This window comes from Sinocyclocheilus rhinocerous, unplaced genomic scaffold (assembly GCF_001515625.1).
Source record: "Sinocyclocheilus rhinocerous isolate Xijiao unplaced genomic scaffold, SAMN03320098_v1.1 scaffold738, whole genome shotgun sequence".
Taxonomy (NCBI): domain Eukaryota; kingdom Metazoa; phylum Chordata; class Actinopteri; order Cypriniformes; family Cyprinidae; genus Sinocyclocheilus; species Sinocyclocheilus rhinocerous.
The window spans coordinates 542,465-559,105 of NW_015633949.1; the positions used below are offsets into that span (position 1 = coordinate 542,465).

Sequence of the window (16,641 nt, forward strand, 5' to 3'; positions counted from 1 at the left end):
TAGAGGACACCAGGAGTTAAAGCATGTTTATTACACATTTTGGGAGACACAACAAATGAATAGAGAAAAAATTATATATCAATATTCATATTAAATATTAGATATTATTATGAAAATCTTGCTAATTATTACTCCCATTATTGCACTTATTTGTTCATTCTATGTTGCCCCAAAAACACATTAATATGCAAATTAGATACAGTTTATAGATACATTGTATATAATGGAAAAACTCGTTTACAGCCATTTTACACACAGTTTGCATAAAGAAAATAGTTTTTAAAAATATATTTCATAACATAGTTGAGAATCATCTTTATATAACGTTTGGTATAAAAAATTTAAATGGATTCCTGGTTAAAACAAAAATCCCACTCTTTTTGCCTTTTCATGTCTATTCATGTCTTTTTATTTTTTTTTAAAAACAGGACTTTGTAAAGTCCCGATGTCCTCTACTTAGGACATGGCATAACATATTAATAAAATATAATGTAATGACATGACAAAATACTAAATTCACAAAACAGTTTTTTCCTGGTAGTCAGGAGGATATAGCAGATGTCGTTAAGTCCACTACATGTGAAAGGAGTGATAATAACCCTGTTATTGTGGTTTTCTCAAGTCATTTAATGCACGTGGAATAAGTGCACTAGATAATCTACAATATGGTTTTAGTAACCAATACAAATGTCTGATACACGAAGACGCAGTACCGCCGCTCCCTATACGCAGAGTACGCAGTTTGCGTAGGGCACCAACTCCCAGGGGGGTGACCGTGATTTCACCAAGTAGCCTACAACATGTTCCTGGATCAACATCCTTGTTGATCCTGGAACAACATTCCAATTAACCAATCAGAATTGAGGGATAACATTTCAGGAAATATCTGTTTTAGGCTTACGATCAGGGTTAGGTGCTTCTACACCCTTGCTAATCAGCTATCATTTCACACTGTTTTTAGGAATAAATGATGGGTAGGGTTAGGTTTAGGGGTAGGGATTGGGTTTAGTCTATATTTTTGGACAGTAATGTTGATCCTGGATCAACAAAGGATGTTGATCCAGGAACATGTCTTACTTGGCAAAATTACGGCGACCCTCCCGGGGTTTAAAAAAAAAACATTTCTTTCTATATTAATATTAACATATACATTTACATAAATTAAAATGTAAACATGGACATATATATATATATATGCATTTCAAGGTGAATGCAGTTGGCAGTATAGGCTAAGCACACGTGACGCGCCATTCCCGCATCCGCGCCCTCCCTCACCTCATGTTTGCAGCTGACTGCAAATGATCATAATTGATGAACTATGCCTGAGAAAAGAAAAGAAAAGAACAGAAAAGAAAAGAAAAAAAAAAGATAAATCCCGTGCATCACTTTCAGGTACGTTCATAATCCTGTGAAACTTTTTTAGCTGTTGACATTAATAACGTGTTTTAATGTCGGTAATAATTTCACCACCACCACTGCATCTGCCTTAATATTCTCTCTTATAGGCCTAGTTTCCATATTCCCTTACAAAAATTAACCATGGTTTTACTACAAAAAAAAAAAAAAAACATGGTTATTGTAGCCATGGTAACCAAAAATTAACCACACAAATTAACCATGGTTTTGTTACTTCAAATAATAATTTACAAAGAAGTATTCAGATAATATTTTTTTGTGGTAATAAAAACAGACCTTTAAAATGCATTATATAAAAACAATGAGGCAATAATGATTGGTTAATTAATAATAATAATATGGTTTTATTGAATACACTGTTAAAATACATAATGTAATACAAAATAAACAATTTATGTACAATACATATTATTACAAATGCCTGCAAAGAGCTCCAAAGGCCTGGTAATTGCTGTTGTTATGTTTAATATTGACCAAACATTTAATTCAAATATCTTAAATTTTTTTGTAGCCTACACATAATACAATTTAATTACAATGTATTTATTTATTTATTTACTTTTATATTTTATTAAAGTTCTATTCTGACCCCTGTAGAAGTTTTTTTTTTTTACTTTCATAATATTTGGGGGAGGGGACACAATAATACAATTCTGCTAAGGGCACCCATTTGGCCAGCAGCGGCCCTGCGAAGACGATTTCGTAGTTTGTTAATTTCATCAGCTGAAGTGGGCGGGAAAACTCGGAGTGGAGTTTCAGCCGAGTGTTTGCAGAAAGCTTTGAGGGGTAGGGGGATTTTCTTTTGCTCCGCTCCACTCACATATGCTTCTCCAGACCAGTTTTTTAGTCTGTGCGTTGCCTGGTAACCGGCGAGGCTTTACCAAAGACTATATTATTATTATTAATTAACCAATCATTATTGCCTCATTGTTTTTATATAATGCATTTTAAGTCATTTTAAAGGCTGTGGTTCGCTTAGGTCTGTTTTTTTTACAACAAAAAAATATTATCTGAATACTTCTTTGTAAATTATTATTTGAAGTAACAAATTTGTGGTTACCATGGCTACAATAACCATGTATACATAAAAGTTGTTTAATGTTATATAAATCATAAAGGATTATCAAATTCTGTTATTATTCTATATAAACTTCCCAACTTCTCAAAACAATAACCTCAAATAAAGTGTTAATAACATTTTATTTCACGATTAACAATATAAAGGTCATATACAAATAACGTTGATATTAATTACAAAACAATAATTCATCCAAACAAAAATAAAATTATGCTATATACATTTTAGATACAATTGTTTAAAACTTAAAATGATTAGGCTAGCTAAGAGTAAAAAATAAAGTGAGCGAAAGTAAAAGACCATTTTCCTTTTATTGTGCTCTCCTGGACGTGGGCACATATACCTATCTTTTTCCAGCTTTGATTTATTTATTTTTTTAATTATGGCTTTGGAAAACACTGCAACACTATGCTAAAAAAAAATCAGATCCACAATACAACACTTGCTTATCTTTCACCAAACACAGTACAGAATTGCACTCTCAAGTGAAGGACAACCACATTGCTGAAATTATCTTAAAAAAATTAAGTCACATTGGTTTTCTCTCAAAAACTAAAATGTATACCTTATATACACTGAGATACCAGTTACCTCACTAAGGAAGCAAATATACAAGCACAAAGTCTCAATATGAAGCTGCCAATAGTAAAAAAAAAAAACACACCTCAAAAGTTTGACTATTTCAGTGCACATTTATTTTTCTATTTTTCACTTGGTTTCAAGTTCTTTTAATAGTTTCAACGTGAGTAGCTTTTTTTACTTCCTTAATTATTTATCCCTCCTTCAAACAGTAAAAATAAGGCAGGAGTACACCAGATTAAAACGCAATTAAACATTATGAATAAACTTTGGTGCTTTTAAAAAATAGTTTTATGGCACAAGTCGGTGATGCTACATGCAGTTACAGTACGTCAACTTTCCCACCGGACAGACAGGCCACTACTGCCCAATCAAATTAGAATCAGAATTCAGTCTACAATCTCAATGGCACCGAGAACATAATAAGGCTAAACAAATAAATGCCTTTACTTTAGTAAAGACTATTTAGACCATTCTTTGTTTACCACCAACAAAATCACAACATAATTTTTCACAAGACAGTGTTCCATCATTCATTTTGTTCTCAAAAGTGATTTTTTTTTGTTGCAGTTTGCCTCCAACCATTACAATCAATGACATTAAGTACAAATAAATTACATGTATTCAAAATTAATCAGAAAGAAACAAATGACAAAGCTTTATTTAAAAAAAGTTAAGCGCATTTAAATCAAAATTAGTTCTGCTTTAATCATCGCCTCTCTTTTGATTAAGTATTAGCATAATCTAACATGAGGTCACTGTTGTGTATGTGTGTAGTGCCATCTACAGGCATGATCTGTGCAATGACGATCCTGTCAGATCTCAAAGCTCACATGTATTGTTCAGTTGTAATGACATGTAATGAGCAGGAGTGTTTCAATCCTGATAGCTGTTGTGAAGACTCCAGCATCGAGATTCGGATTCTCCACTTAAAGGGTAACAGATCAACTGAGAATAGTGGTATTCATCCACAGGCTAAAAATACTGTCATGTTTAGCAAATGAAATCATACCCCAACCTTGTGGAATACAGTACTGAACACTGGGCACATCCGGTCCATGGTCACTTCATTAATTAAGTCAGTACAGAGAATTTAAACTAAAAACAAGCTGTAATGGACTTCCATCAGTTCACCCAAAAATGAAATACCAGTCATCAATCCTATCATATGGCTTCAAAAGACTTCGAATATATCAAACGGGCTACTGTTACATTACTTTTATGATGATGTTGGAACTTCGCAATTCACTTTCATTAATTTGTATGGAAAAGAGCAGCGAGAACAAAATGTCTCCAGTTGTGTTCCACAGAAGAACGAACTTTTTTGAGTGAACTGTCCATTTAAAAACTGTATAGAATTAGGATGATACTGCTACAAGCTCATGAGGTAGCAGCTGTAGGTGTTAATGAGGCTAGAAAACATCTTTAGCTTAGTTTTAATAAATAAACCAAACTTTTAGGATTGTTGAATAATATATAGCCTAGCCTGGGTGCAACGGATCGTAGATGATCCATGATCCGTAGGCTACGGATCAGGCTGCACGGTTTGGCACGCATGTGATTCGCGGATTAACTGTTAAGTTTAACCATCATAGAGTTCAAGTTTATCAGTTGCACATGTTTTGTCTTGCCAGTTTACACATTCAAGCAATTTTAACTTGTGCGCTGTTTTCTGTGCGCTCAGCCGCTGCCGCACACACGCAGAGAGAGAGAGACACCGCGTGAACAGCGAATTGATTCCTCTTTCACATACACACAAAGTTATGTTAAAATATCCGTTTTGGCAAGTATTCTAGTAAACACAGTCGGTTATGTCTTAAGTGAACGTAAACAGCTGACAAAAAAACGGATGTGGTCTTAAAGGGACAGCAGCCAATAAATACCTGTTTCTGGCTGCTAATCAAATAACACCACAGCTCTAAAAGAGATTAATCTGTATTTAACTTGTGCAGTGAGCACTATTGTGTTATTTTACACTTAATTATTACATTTCTGCACCTGAATGCTACTGTTACTGACTTTATTTGTAACTGTGTTTTGTTGTATTCATCTATGCTTGTAATTTGTGTAATTGTTCTTGTTTTATTACTAACTTTATTAGAGCTAGTAGTTTTGCTGTGGTATATAGAAGTACTTAAAGTAAGCTTTCACAAATTTTTGCTGATCTGAAAATTGATCCGATCCGTGACTCAAAATCCGTAATATGATCCGAACCGTGAGTTTTGTGATCATAAAAATCTTAGCACAGCTTGAGGTCTACATGAGATTAAGTAAGTGACTAGAACTTCAGTCTAGTTGACAATCAGGTTTTGCAGGAATGAAGTCAGCAGGTTGAAAGGGACGTTTTCCCCAAAGTGTGGGAACGGTGACGATGAGAGCGGATTTGGTTGGAGCTGAAACTGGAGTGAGAGGAGTCCTCTTCCTACATTTCTTTTTCCTTCTCTTTTCTCACCTCCTTCTCACGGCTAGACTTCATAAAGTCACTTCTCATCAGACGGTAAAACAGCACAATGTTCATGGCAGTCATGATGGCCAGACCCATGCTGCCGATGGTGTAGCTGACCAAGGGGATGAGGTCACGATTCAGCACCAGCCAGCGGGTCATCCAGGCCAGAGTGTTGATACGAAACACTACGTAGGTGCCCAGATTTATAATGCTGTTGACACGGTAAAATGTACTTTTGCCCAAGCTGGCCATGTGGAGCACTTGCCTCAGGTGCAGAAAGATTGAATTGATCTCCACCAACAGAGCCACCACTGCAAAACCCACATACCGACAGGTCAACACCGAGATCCCGAAACAGGTGATCACCTGCAAACAAAAGAAATTGAGATGCTTTATTAATAGCAATGCACTAACAATTTGCCAAGGAAAACTTTAAAGGAATAGTTCACCCCAAAATAAACATTTTTCACTGGAGACAGCAATATTATAAATAGAGGACGTGTATTTTAGCAATGATTTAAAGTTAAAAACATCTTAATGAACTTATCACAAACACGCAGCTTTTCACTACACAAGATGTTAACTGAATTACTTGTGGATTATTGTGATGTTTTTATCAGCTGTTTGGACTGACGGCACCCATTCACTGCAGACGATCCATTGGTGAGAAATTTTCTCCAAATCTGTTCTGATGAAGAAACAAACTCGTCTACATTTTGTGAGAACATTTTCATCAAATTTCTTGTTTGGGTGAACTATTCCTTTAAGATGACTGTGCCATTTTCAGCTTTCAGCTAAAAGGCAAATCAGGCAGAAAAAAAAAAAAGTGTACAGAAACAGTTACTTTGACATTCAACGGAAGAGTGTGAAATGCTCCAGGTTTAATTGGCTCTAATGATGCATTGACAGAAAAGAGGTTGTGTTCGCCTGAGAGAATATTCTGTGCAACATCAAGCAAAACATGAAGGCAGAGAAGCTTCTGTTACTCAAGAAGATGCCACATTATTACCTGAAGCAAAATAAACTAAGTTTGTATTTATATCTTCTTAAGCACTTTTGTAGAGTACACATGTGCTAATATTAGCCAAAAGCCAGTTTGGGCCAGGTTTATTTTGAGCACAACACATGCATATACTTGTGCTGTTTTTACATCTATACACATCTGTACAATATTGTTAAACATATGATATTTTCTATTCTTTAAATTAATTAAAACTACATTTTTTGATATTCCATTTGTTTCCAGAATTTTTGGTTGCATTTCCACAGCTGCCCATGAATTTCAAGTTCACTACATACATTACATCATGTATCCAACTTATTACAAACATTACCTTCAGAAACAATTTTTCATCGTAATATGATTTTTTAAAGCATTTTTAAAGATGTTGTTTGACATGTTCATTCATCTATAGGAAGTCATTCAATTTAAATAGGCCAGTTAAGTCATACACAGACTAATGTGCTTAATTTCAGCAGCAACTCTTTCGTCTTCTCAACACTAATCTGCTGTGAGGCAAAAAGAAAACAAATGAGCTTGTGTTCTGTATCATCTGATAACAGCAGGGAGAGGCTGAGGACAGGAATACAAAGGCTCTGCTGATCAGTCCTAAACGCAACATGACAACAACCAAAGCCATCACCATAAGTGACACTAATCCAGCTGGAGTTCTACAGTTCAAACAAACCCTAGTAATGGCTTTGGTCAATATTACTACCAATAGAGCACAATCGTGATTGCGATCTGGAAGTACTTTTCCCATGAACTGTCTCTATAAGCATTTATAATAATCTTCAATAAAGAGTCCTGAACCAAACCAACAAGCTCTGAGAATAACCAGAAATAAAAAACTTGATTTAAAGCACAGAGGTATGTGAACATTGTGACTGACTTTGTATGACATCTCTTAAAAAAATGTAAATATAAAAATATTTACTTTTATTCATTGATAAAAAATAACTTTTATGAAAAGTTTTTAAAATCTTTTTTAATCCATTTTCATCCAAAAGGAAATTTAAAACTTTTTTTCTTCCACATTTTCCACTAGGTGGCAGTCTGTGCCTAACAGGAAGAAAATATTGTAAAAAAAAAAAAAAAGTGCATAGATTAATCTGAACTAGTAAGTAATCAAAAGCTCCTACTTACACTTATTAATGCAAAACTTATATTGAGCATTTAGATTTCAATCCATTATAAGACATTTTCCTCTTGGTATCTCATTCCCATGAATCACTAACCAAAATGCAGTCAAATATAAAAACAAATCAAAAGTATTTACTAAGACCTCAACCGTGAGATACTTAGAGTAAGAACTAACTATTATAATTCTGAACTTCTATGATTTATACAGTTTTATTGAAGTTTATGAAACGTGTACATTGGCAAATCCTCTATCATAACGGTCAGGTATGATGAGTCTTTCGCAGAGCACAAAGGTGCAGTTACATGACATCCAATATCAAGTTTACGTGACCGTGCGGCATTGCCGTGATATAACTCCTTTTGTAACAGGACATAAATTCACTGGTTGCCCAGATGAGTCTGTAATGCAACCCTGTTCACATGACACCCGGCTGGTCCTTGTGGTGAGGAATGTCACAGCAGTAAGGCCAGTGCCTCGCTCAGAAGGCATGAAGCAGGCAAGTGATGTATAATGGCTTTTAATAGCTTAAAATCCAATCATACTTCTCTTTATAGCAATATGTGGCATGTATGCTCCATTCATAAAGCCAAGCATGACAAAAGCTGACCATCCATCCAGCTATGTGGACTGTAAACACATCTGAGTTGTCTAAAAGAGGTCTACAGTCAGAGCACAGGCTAGAAACAGTTACAGCTGAAAAATATTTCTACGTTTATATAAAGCGATAAAAAAAAACAGACTGTTGGTTTACCAGGACCGTTAGCTCTGTAAACATGATTTTCGTCTATAAATGTTTCTCTGACTGCAGTGAAGGGCTCTTTTTAATATAAAGACGCATGATTACTAAATAAGATTTGTGTCCTCAGTCTCATGACTGAGAGGATGTTGACCTTTGGCTAACACTTTGTCTTTGCCTTGGTGAGGTCAACATCTCCACTTACACAACGCTTAAGCTGGATAAAGTTTTGAACATCACAAACAAACCTGTTATCTTTAGGAGACCCTATCTCTCCTTAAGGTGACAAGAACACCATATGGAAGTGAACAAAGCCTGATGAGACTAAGTGGATGGATATATTTCATATTACTAACGAAAACGAGATCTGTCTTCTACACAAAATGAGGTCAACAGGTGTTACACAAGTCAAAGACATCAAAAACAAACACTCAATATTGTACAATTTGTAATATTTGAATGGCAACTGTAATAAAGAGATAAAACACTCTTTAACGTCCTTCTCGGCCTTGAAAAGAAAATAATCATTTGCAGAAAAAGAGTCATATATATCACATAACATGTTGCTTTATGTGAACAGCTCATGGTTGAACATAGTGCTCGCAACGGTACGGTTAGGGTCCGATTCTCAGGGAACACGCATACTGATTAAATGTATATTTTTATTGTAAATGTATAGTACACTTCTATCCAGTAAGGATGTTTTAAATTGATGTGACAGATTTAAATTGAAAGTGACAGTAAAGATGTATAATGCTACAAAAATTTAAATAAATGCTGTCCGTTTAAATTTTCTATTCATCAAAGCAGCCATAAGTGATATTATAACGGTAGTGCATATAATGACTTTAAACCTTTACAAGATGCTTGAATGAATGTGCTAAGAAAATTAACCAATTCTAGGTAGCACAAAATACTTTTAAAATTAAGATCAAACTAAACTCACAACTCCTTATAAAGCTGCTTTCAATCTATACAAATAAATGACTTCACAAAAAACAATCCACTTCAACGTAATGCTGCAGACACCAACAGACAATCAGCGTGAATATGAATTAGCAAGATTATTCTCATAATCCATCTGCAGTCATGCTGAAATAATCTTATTCACTCACACACGCAAAGCCCTGAAGCTGCTAAGCCAAAGCGTGGGAGCAATAAAAAAAGCACATGCTGATCACACCTGAATATTTTTGTTGTTTTCAACCAAAACAATGCTCTTATTTTCAATACAATTACGCATAAAAAGTACTAATGATGCAATAATAACATCACATTAGCACATGCCCGCCGGTTTGCTCCCCTGTTGTAAATGTAAAGCTACAAGTCTGTGTTTGGTTTCATAAACCTCTCCCTGTGGGGTCAATTACCATTAGTAGTGTCCCTGCTTTCTCCATTACACACCAACAAACAACAACAAACATGGCAGACACACAAATGGCATTTGGCATGGGACCAAAAAGGCTCCTCCTGAGGAACTGGATGGGGGGTGGTAGCAGTACCAGTCTCAAACCAGTTAACCTGGTTACAGGTGAAACTCATTCAGAAGGATTTGCCAGCAGGCCCATTTGAGCAGCATGTGGGGAATACTGAAGCTCAGTGAGAAATAGAGCGCAGATGCCAATGGCTTTAGACCACATGAGGTGATGAGAGAAGAACAGACAAGTGGACTAACAGAGAGGACACATGCATTGTTGGATAGTTTACCAAAACAAATTTAATTCTGTAATTTTTAAGTCAATGAATGGTCATTTTTAAGATGATTTAAGAATAAAAACACCATAAAAGAGGCCCCATACAAATTGTGCACTATGTACATTACTTTTAAAAAGTTTTGTGTTGAAAAATTAATTCAGCAAGATTAAGTAAATACATTTATAATATTAACCTAAAACTAATAATAATAACCAAAATATTGACTAACCTAAACTTAAATTTGTCTGCTCCTCCCACAAAGCGATCATATAAATGGTGCGAAAACAGCAGAACTGTCATTTTTGAGTGTTTTTTATATAAACAAATGCAGTGCAGCGGGTCTGTAAGGCACATCCTCCAGATTCCAATCCCAGTATAAGAACAGACACAAACACAGATCCACCCATTTAAAGACATCTGAGACCGAGGAGGGGTCAGATGGTGTGTGAGAGAGTGAAACTGGGCTGGGACATGAAGCTGAAGGTGGAGTGGGTGGAAATATAACCATATGAAATAAAGGTGTGTTGAGAGAGGTGAACTCAATTGGTGTGGCACAGTTTGAGAGGAAAAAAAGATGTATGAATGTGTGATGAATATGTGAGTGTATGTTTGAGTCCAACATTCTCATGAATCATTGATGATTTTTAAGATGGGTGAGATGAGCTGGATGAATCTTGAACATTCACAGTATTTTCACAATGAATTTGTCATCGATTAAGCAACATCACAAATATTACAACGATTTTAAAGTACTTTTTATTTACCCATTAAGTTTCCTAACAAAGGTTGTCATTAGACTAGTTTCACAATTCTGCTTTGTCCTGTAACTATGAGAGCGTTAATTGAAACAGTCTGTCCAAATAACTCTGATTCAATTGCATCATTTAAAAAAAAAAAACCCATGTGAAATATTTTACTTACCGAATTTAACATTTTCAGTTGCAATGGGTTAAAATGGCTGTTGGGCAAATAAATTGTTTGTTTACAAGTTTAAATATATAAATTGAATATGACCAAAAAAAACTAAAAAAAAATTATATATATATACACTGAATTGTATGACAGCATGATTATTGCACAGGTGTGCCTTAGGCTGGCCACAATAAAAGGCCACTCTAAAATGTGCAGTTTTATCACACGGCACAATGCCACAGATGTCACAAGTTTTGAGGGAGCGTGCAATTGGCATGCTGACTGCAGGAATGTCCACCAGAGCTGTTGCCCGTGAAATGAATGTTAATTTCTCTACCATAAGCCATCTCCAAAGGCATTTCAGAGAATTTGGCAGTACATCCAACCAGCCTCACAACCGCAGAAAACGTGTAACCACACCAGCCCAGGACCTCCACATCCAGCATCTTCACCTCCAAGATCGTCTGAGACCAGCCACCCAGACAGCTGCTGCAACAATCGGTTTGCATAACCAAAGAATTTCTGCACAAACTGTCAGAAACCGTCTCAGGGAAGCTCATCTGCATGCTCGTCGTCCTCATCGGGGTCTCGACCTGACTGCAGTTCGTCGTCGTAACCGACTTGAGTGGCCAAATGCTCACATTCGATGGCGTCTGGCACTTTGGAGAGGTGTTCTCTTCACGGATGAATCCCAGCTTTCACTGTACAGGGCAGATGGCAGACAGCGTGTATGGTGTCGTGTTTTTCTTGCTGATGTCAACGTTGTGGATCGAGTGGCCCATGGTGGCGGTGGGGTTATGGTATGGGTAGGCATATGTTATGGACAACGAACATAGGTGCATTTTATTGATGGCATTTTGAATGCACAGAGATACCGTGACGAGATCCTGAGGCCCATTGTTGTGCCATTCATCCACGACCATCACCTCATGTTGCAGCATGATAATGCACGGCCCCATGTTGCAAGGATCTGTACACAATTCCTGGAAGCTGAAAACATCCCAGTTCTTGCATGGCCAGCATACTCACCGGACATGTCACCCATTGAGGTATTCCAATATCAGTCTGAAGGTTAAAAAAAAAAAAAAAAACATTGATTAAAGATGTGTTCAACATGTTTTTTTTCTCCCTGATAAACTGACAAAAAAATTAGCAACAATTCTAAACCACCTAAATATGTCTATTTAATCTTCACAATCTAAGACACTAAGTAAATGCACTAATATTTTGTGGCCAGATGAAAATGGGTCAATAAATTGTTTTAATGAAGTTCTAAAAATAGATACTGAAAATGTAAATGGATAATTGCAATGGAAATAAAGACTATTAAGTGTAGGCGATACTGACACTCTTTCCCCCTTCCCCCTTGTAAATGATAATTATGTGTTTTGTGGAGATGTTTACTCAGTCATGGTCAGGACAAAGTCCACAACCTCATCCTGACAAGACAGGTTAAACATGACATGACCCTGAGGAAGGCAGGGTTGGGTCAGTAAAACCCCATAAAACCCTGGTCAAAGAATAACAGGACCCAAAAAATAAATAGACACACAACGGTTTAAACCTTTGGGATTGGTATGATTTTTTTAAAAGGTAAAAAAAAAAAAAAAGCAGCATTTATTTGATCGGAAATGAAGCAAAAACAGAAATATTGTGAAATATGATTACAATGCAAAGTATTTTTTACTTAAATTTATTTTAGTGTCATTTTTTTCCCTGTGATGGTGAAGCTGAATTTTCAGCATAATTACTCCAGTCTTCAGTGTAACATGATCCTTCAGAAATCATTCTAATATGCTGCTTTGCTGCTTAAGAAACATTTCTTATTATTATCAGTGTTGAAAGCAGCTGTGCTGCTTAATATTTTATTTGGAAACCACAATACATTTTTTCAAGATTCTTCAATTGACAGAAAGCTTAAAAGTATTTGAATTAATACAGAAAACTTGTGTTAGTAACACTATAAATGTGACTTTTGATCACTTTAATGCATAATAAATTCATTTCTTTCAAAAAATTCTTATCCCAGACTCCAACTTTTGAACAATAGTATATATGTAGACAAAATGCACTCTTTTACAACATTGCATTTTGTAAGTATTTGTTCACAATATGAGGATGCAAGATCCAAAACATACTGTAGGCCCTACTTTCCCAACATATTCCACTACTGCATGGGTGTCCAAACACGGTCCTGGAGGGCCACTGTCCTGCAGAGTTTAGCTCCAACTTGCCTCAAAACACCTGCCTGGATGTTTCTAGTATACACCTAGTAAGAGCTTGATTAGCTGGATCAGGTGTGTTTAATTGGGGTTGGAGCTAAACTATGCAGGACAGTGGCCCTCCAGGACTGTGTTTGGACACCCCTGCACTACCGTGATTCACACAGTATAGTAGTACAGTGGTTCTCAATTCCAGTCTTGGGGACCCACTGCTCTGCACATTTTGTATGTCTCTCTTATCTGACGCCCTCAGTTCAGTTCATGGATCTCTCTCCTAATGAGCTGATGAACTGAATCAGGTGCGTTAAATAAGGAAGACGTACAAAATGTGCAGAGCCGTGGGTCCCTAGGACTGGAATTGAGAACCAGTGTGTTAGTATAAACCAAAATAAACAAGACAAAAGACAGCACCATCATCTTTCGGCATCAGAACAGGAATAAAAATAAACCACATCACTACTGATATGATAAATCTGATAAACTGAAAACAATAGTTGATTTAGGCATGGGCGTCATGGGCACCCGCACAAGAAGAAAAATGGAATGCGCGAACAGGTTTTTACTGCTCATATGCACGACACGTCAGTATATCACCGTGTAATAATATAATACAATATACAATATAATATACAATTTAGGTAAAAAGAAGAGGGGAAATGTGCAAAAAGACAAATGGTATTTATGCAGTAATCAGTCATCTTGCTAAAGTAGGCTAATATATCTCTTATGTTATGCTATGTTTGTCACGGGTTGTTGCGAGGAAGACAGAAGATGAAGAGTAACGTTCCAACACAAAGTTTAATGAGAATAATCCAAATAATAGGCACACAGGCAGGGCAACACACACTAAACATAACAGTGACTGGACAATGAGTGACTGAGAAGGAACAACTTAAATACATGGTGATAATGAGATGATAATGAACAGGTGTGATGACTAGATGAGTGTCCATGACAACTGATGACTGATGGGAAACTAAGACAAAGAAACACACGTGACTAATGAAAACAAACTGAAAGTCCATGAAAGCAAACTAACTGCACATAACTGTTATTGCACATAGGGCAACAAAATAAATTTTTCTGTCCAACTAGTTTACATAACCAGACAATAAAATGTGATTTTGTAATCACTAATTTTATTAATGTTTTTACTGTACAGTTGCACAGTTTGGTGGGGGGGGTTTAGGCCATTTTTTTTTTATTTGCCTGAAAATTTTAAATATATGCATTTATATAAAATAGAAAATTTTATATAAAATTAATTTCATTTAGGGGTGACAGAAGGGGTGGTTCACCCAGGGCACCATACAAGCTAGAACTGCCACTGACTGAAATGGTCACACAAAAAAAATCAAACTATATTTAAAGGTGACATATCATGAAAATCTGACTTTTTCCGGGTCCCCAGTGCATCTACCAACCCAGGAAACGTGAAAAAGATTAACCCAGTAACTTTGTTTTGGTAAGCCTTTTCTGCAAGTGTCTGAAAAAACAAGCGCATCAGATTTTGCTCCCTTTGTGACGTGGCAAAGGAATCTTATTATAATATCACCGCCGCTTTACCTGCACGTTTCCACTCACGGCGCCGCCATTATTGTTTTCACAAGCAACAACGGTGTACCAGTTCTAGCGCCATGGCAAAAGTTCAAGTAAAGCATGCTAACTGTTCTATCGTTAGCTGCACATACGAGCACAGAACACTATTTAGAGTCCCAGCCTCAGAGAAGACAAGAGAGCAGTGGATTTATTGATTTTCTGTATATTAAGCTGCTCCCACACAGATCTAATATAAACATGCAATTTCTTTCCCAGCTGTTTACCTTCACAGACATAACACTGTTTTTGTAACTCATGTGTTTTTAACAAACTTGTGTATTTGACAGTTTAAGCACAATAAGACATGAAGAGAACTTAGTTTAGTACTCGCATGCCGTGTGACAGCTGCTTTCTGTGCGTGTGCTTCGGATGTGTGTGCTCAGAAAACACTATATCAGAAGTTTAAACTAATGTGGCTTTAAAACGCATGATTTCAGCGTGATAGACATGATAATCAAAACCAAACAGATGCTTTTTTTACCAGAGTATCTGACATACGAGCTGTAAAGGAACAGCTCTATTCTGGAAAAGGGGGTGGGGAGCAGCAGCTCATTTGCATTTAAAGATATGTGATCCCCACATGGAGTTCAGGTCACAGGAATATTGAATTGATTGTATATACTTTATTTATTATTTACATGTCTCTATTTCTATGCATTTATATAACATATTGTCATGAGTGTATGTCAAAGACTACAGCGTGTCTTCAACCAACAAAGAGGACCGCTTGACTAAAGGCAAACTCTTGTCTCTCTCTCTTTCTTCATTACAAAAAGGTTAGTAAAATGGCCAAATGTCAAGAAAAATTACTAATTCACATTCTTTATTGTCCAGTTAATGTATTTCAATTAGATACCTATTTAATTAGTAATTTCAGAACAGCTGTCATGTCATAGGGTTCACTTGTTTAACACTTTGCATTGACTTTGAAGTGGTCAAGTTTATGAGTAACTGTACATAAATTAAGCATTTTAATGTACTTATTAATGGGTTTGTTTTTAATGTTAAAGTTAACAACTGCAAGTGTGAGGATACAAAAATACAATATAACAGATACTGTTATTACTTACCTGTGTTACTTACCTGAATTCAGTCTGCCATGTGAGTTGTGTGAAATGTTGATAGGATTTATTTCTTTGTTTATTTAACTGTTTATTTGTTATCACTGAGTGTTTGTATATATTGATACATTTATGTGAAATACTGTGGGTTAAAATTTCATGGATTGATCGCTATGTTTTGATTAAAGTCAACAAAGAGGACCGCTTGACTAAAGGCAAACTCTTGTCTCTCTCTCTTTCTTCATAACAAAAAGACAATTCTCATCTGTTGAGTGGACTTCCAGGGCGGGGTCTGCAGCAGATACATGCACGAAAACAGCGTGTTTCTGCTTCCTCTCAAAATAGGCATTTTCAAAATGATATAATAAATGATCTGTGGGGTATTTTGAGCGGAAACTTCACAGACACATTCTGGGCACACCTGAAGAGCGTGCACACAAAAAGCCTGTCAAACAGCGCCTGATTACTGGACAAAGTTATCTTCAGATTAATACTGACAAAACACAAGGTTTAAATATAAACACAGCTGGTCATGTCCAAATTAGGCATGAAGTAATCAATTTGAGAGAAAAATGGATGCGTGCCTGTATATTAGATGCACGCAGCTCTTAAAGTGACAGTACTAAACATGATGCCGCTTGTCATTAAAGGGATAGTTCACCCAAAAATTGTAATTCTGTCATTATTTGCTCACTCTCATGTTGTCCCAAAGCTGTATTAATTTATTTCTTGTGCTGAACAAAAAAAAAAAAA

At 36.0% G+C, this 16,641-nt stretch overlaps 1 protein-coding gene across 1 annotated transcript in view; it reads right to left on the reverse strand.

Moving 5' to 3' along the window:
• Positions 1-5,196: 5,196 nt before the first annotated feature.
• The window catches only part of LOC107744789 (TLC domain-containing protein 2), a 23,498-nt gene continuing 12,053 nt past the window's right edge, over positions 5,197-16,641 (reverse strand). Inside the window, exon 4 of the mRNA XM_016558608.1 lies at positions 5,197-5,885. Coding sequence (XP_016414094.1) covers positions 5,496-5,885 — 390 coding nt within the window. The 3' untranslated portion in view covers positions 5,197-5,495. The remainder of the gene's footprint in view (positions 5,886-16,641) is intronic.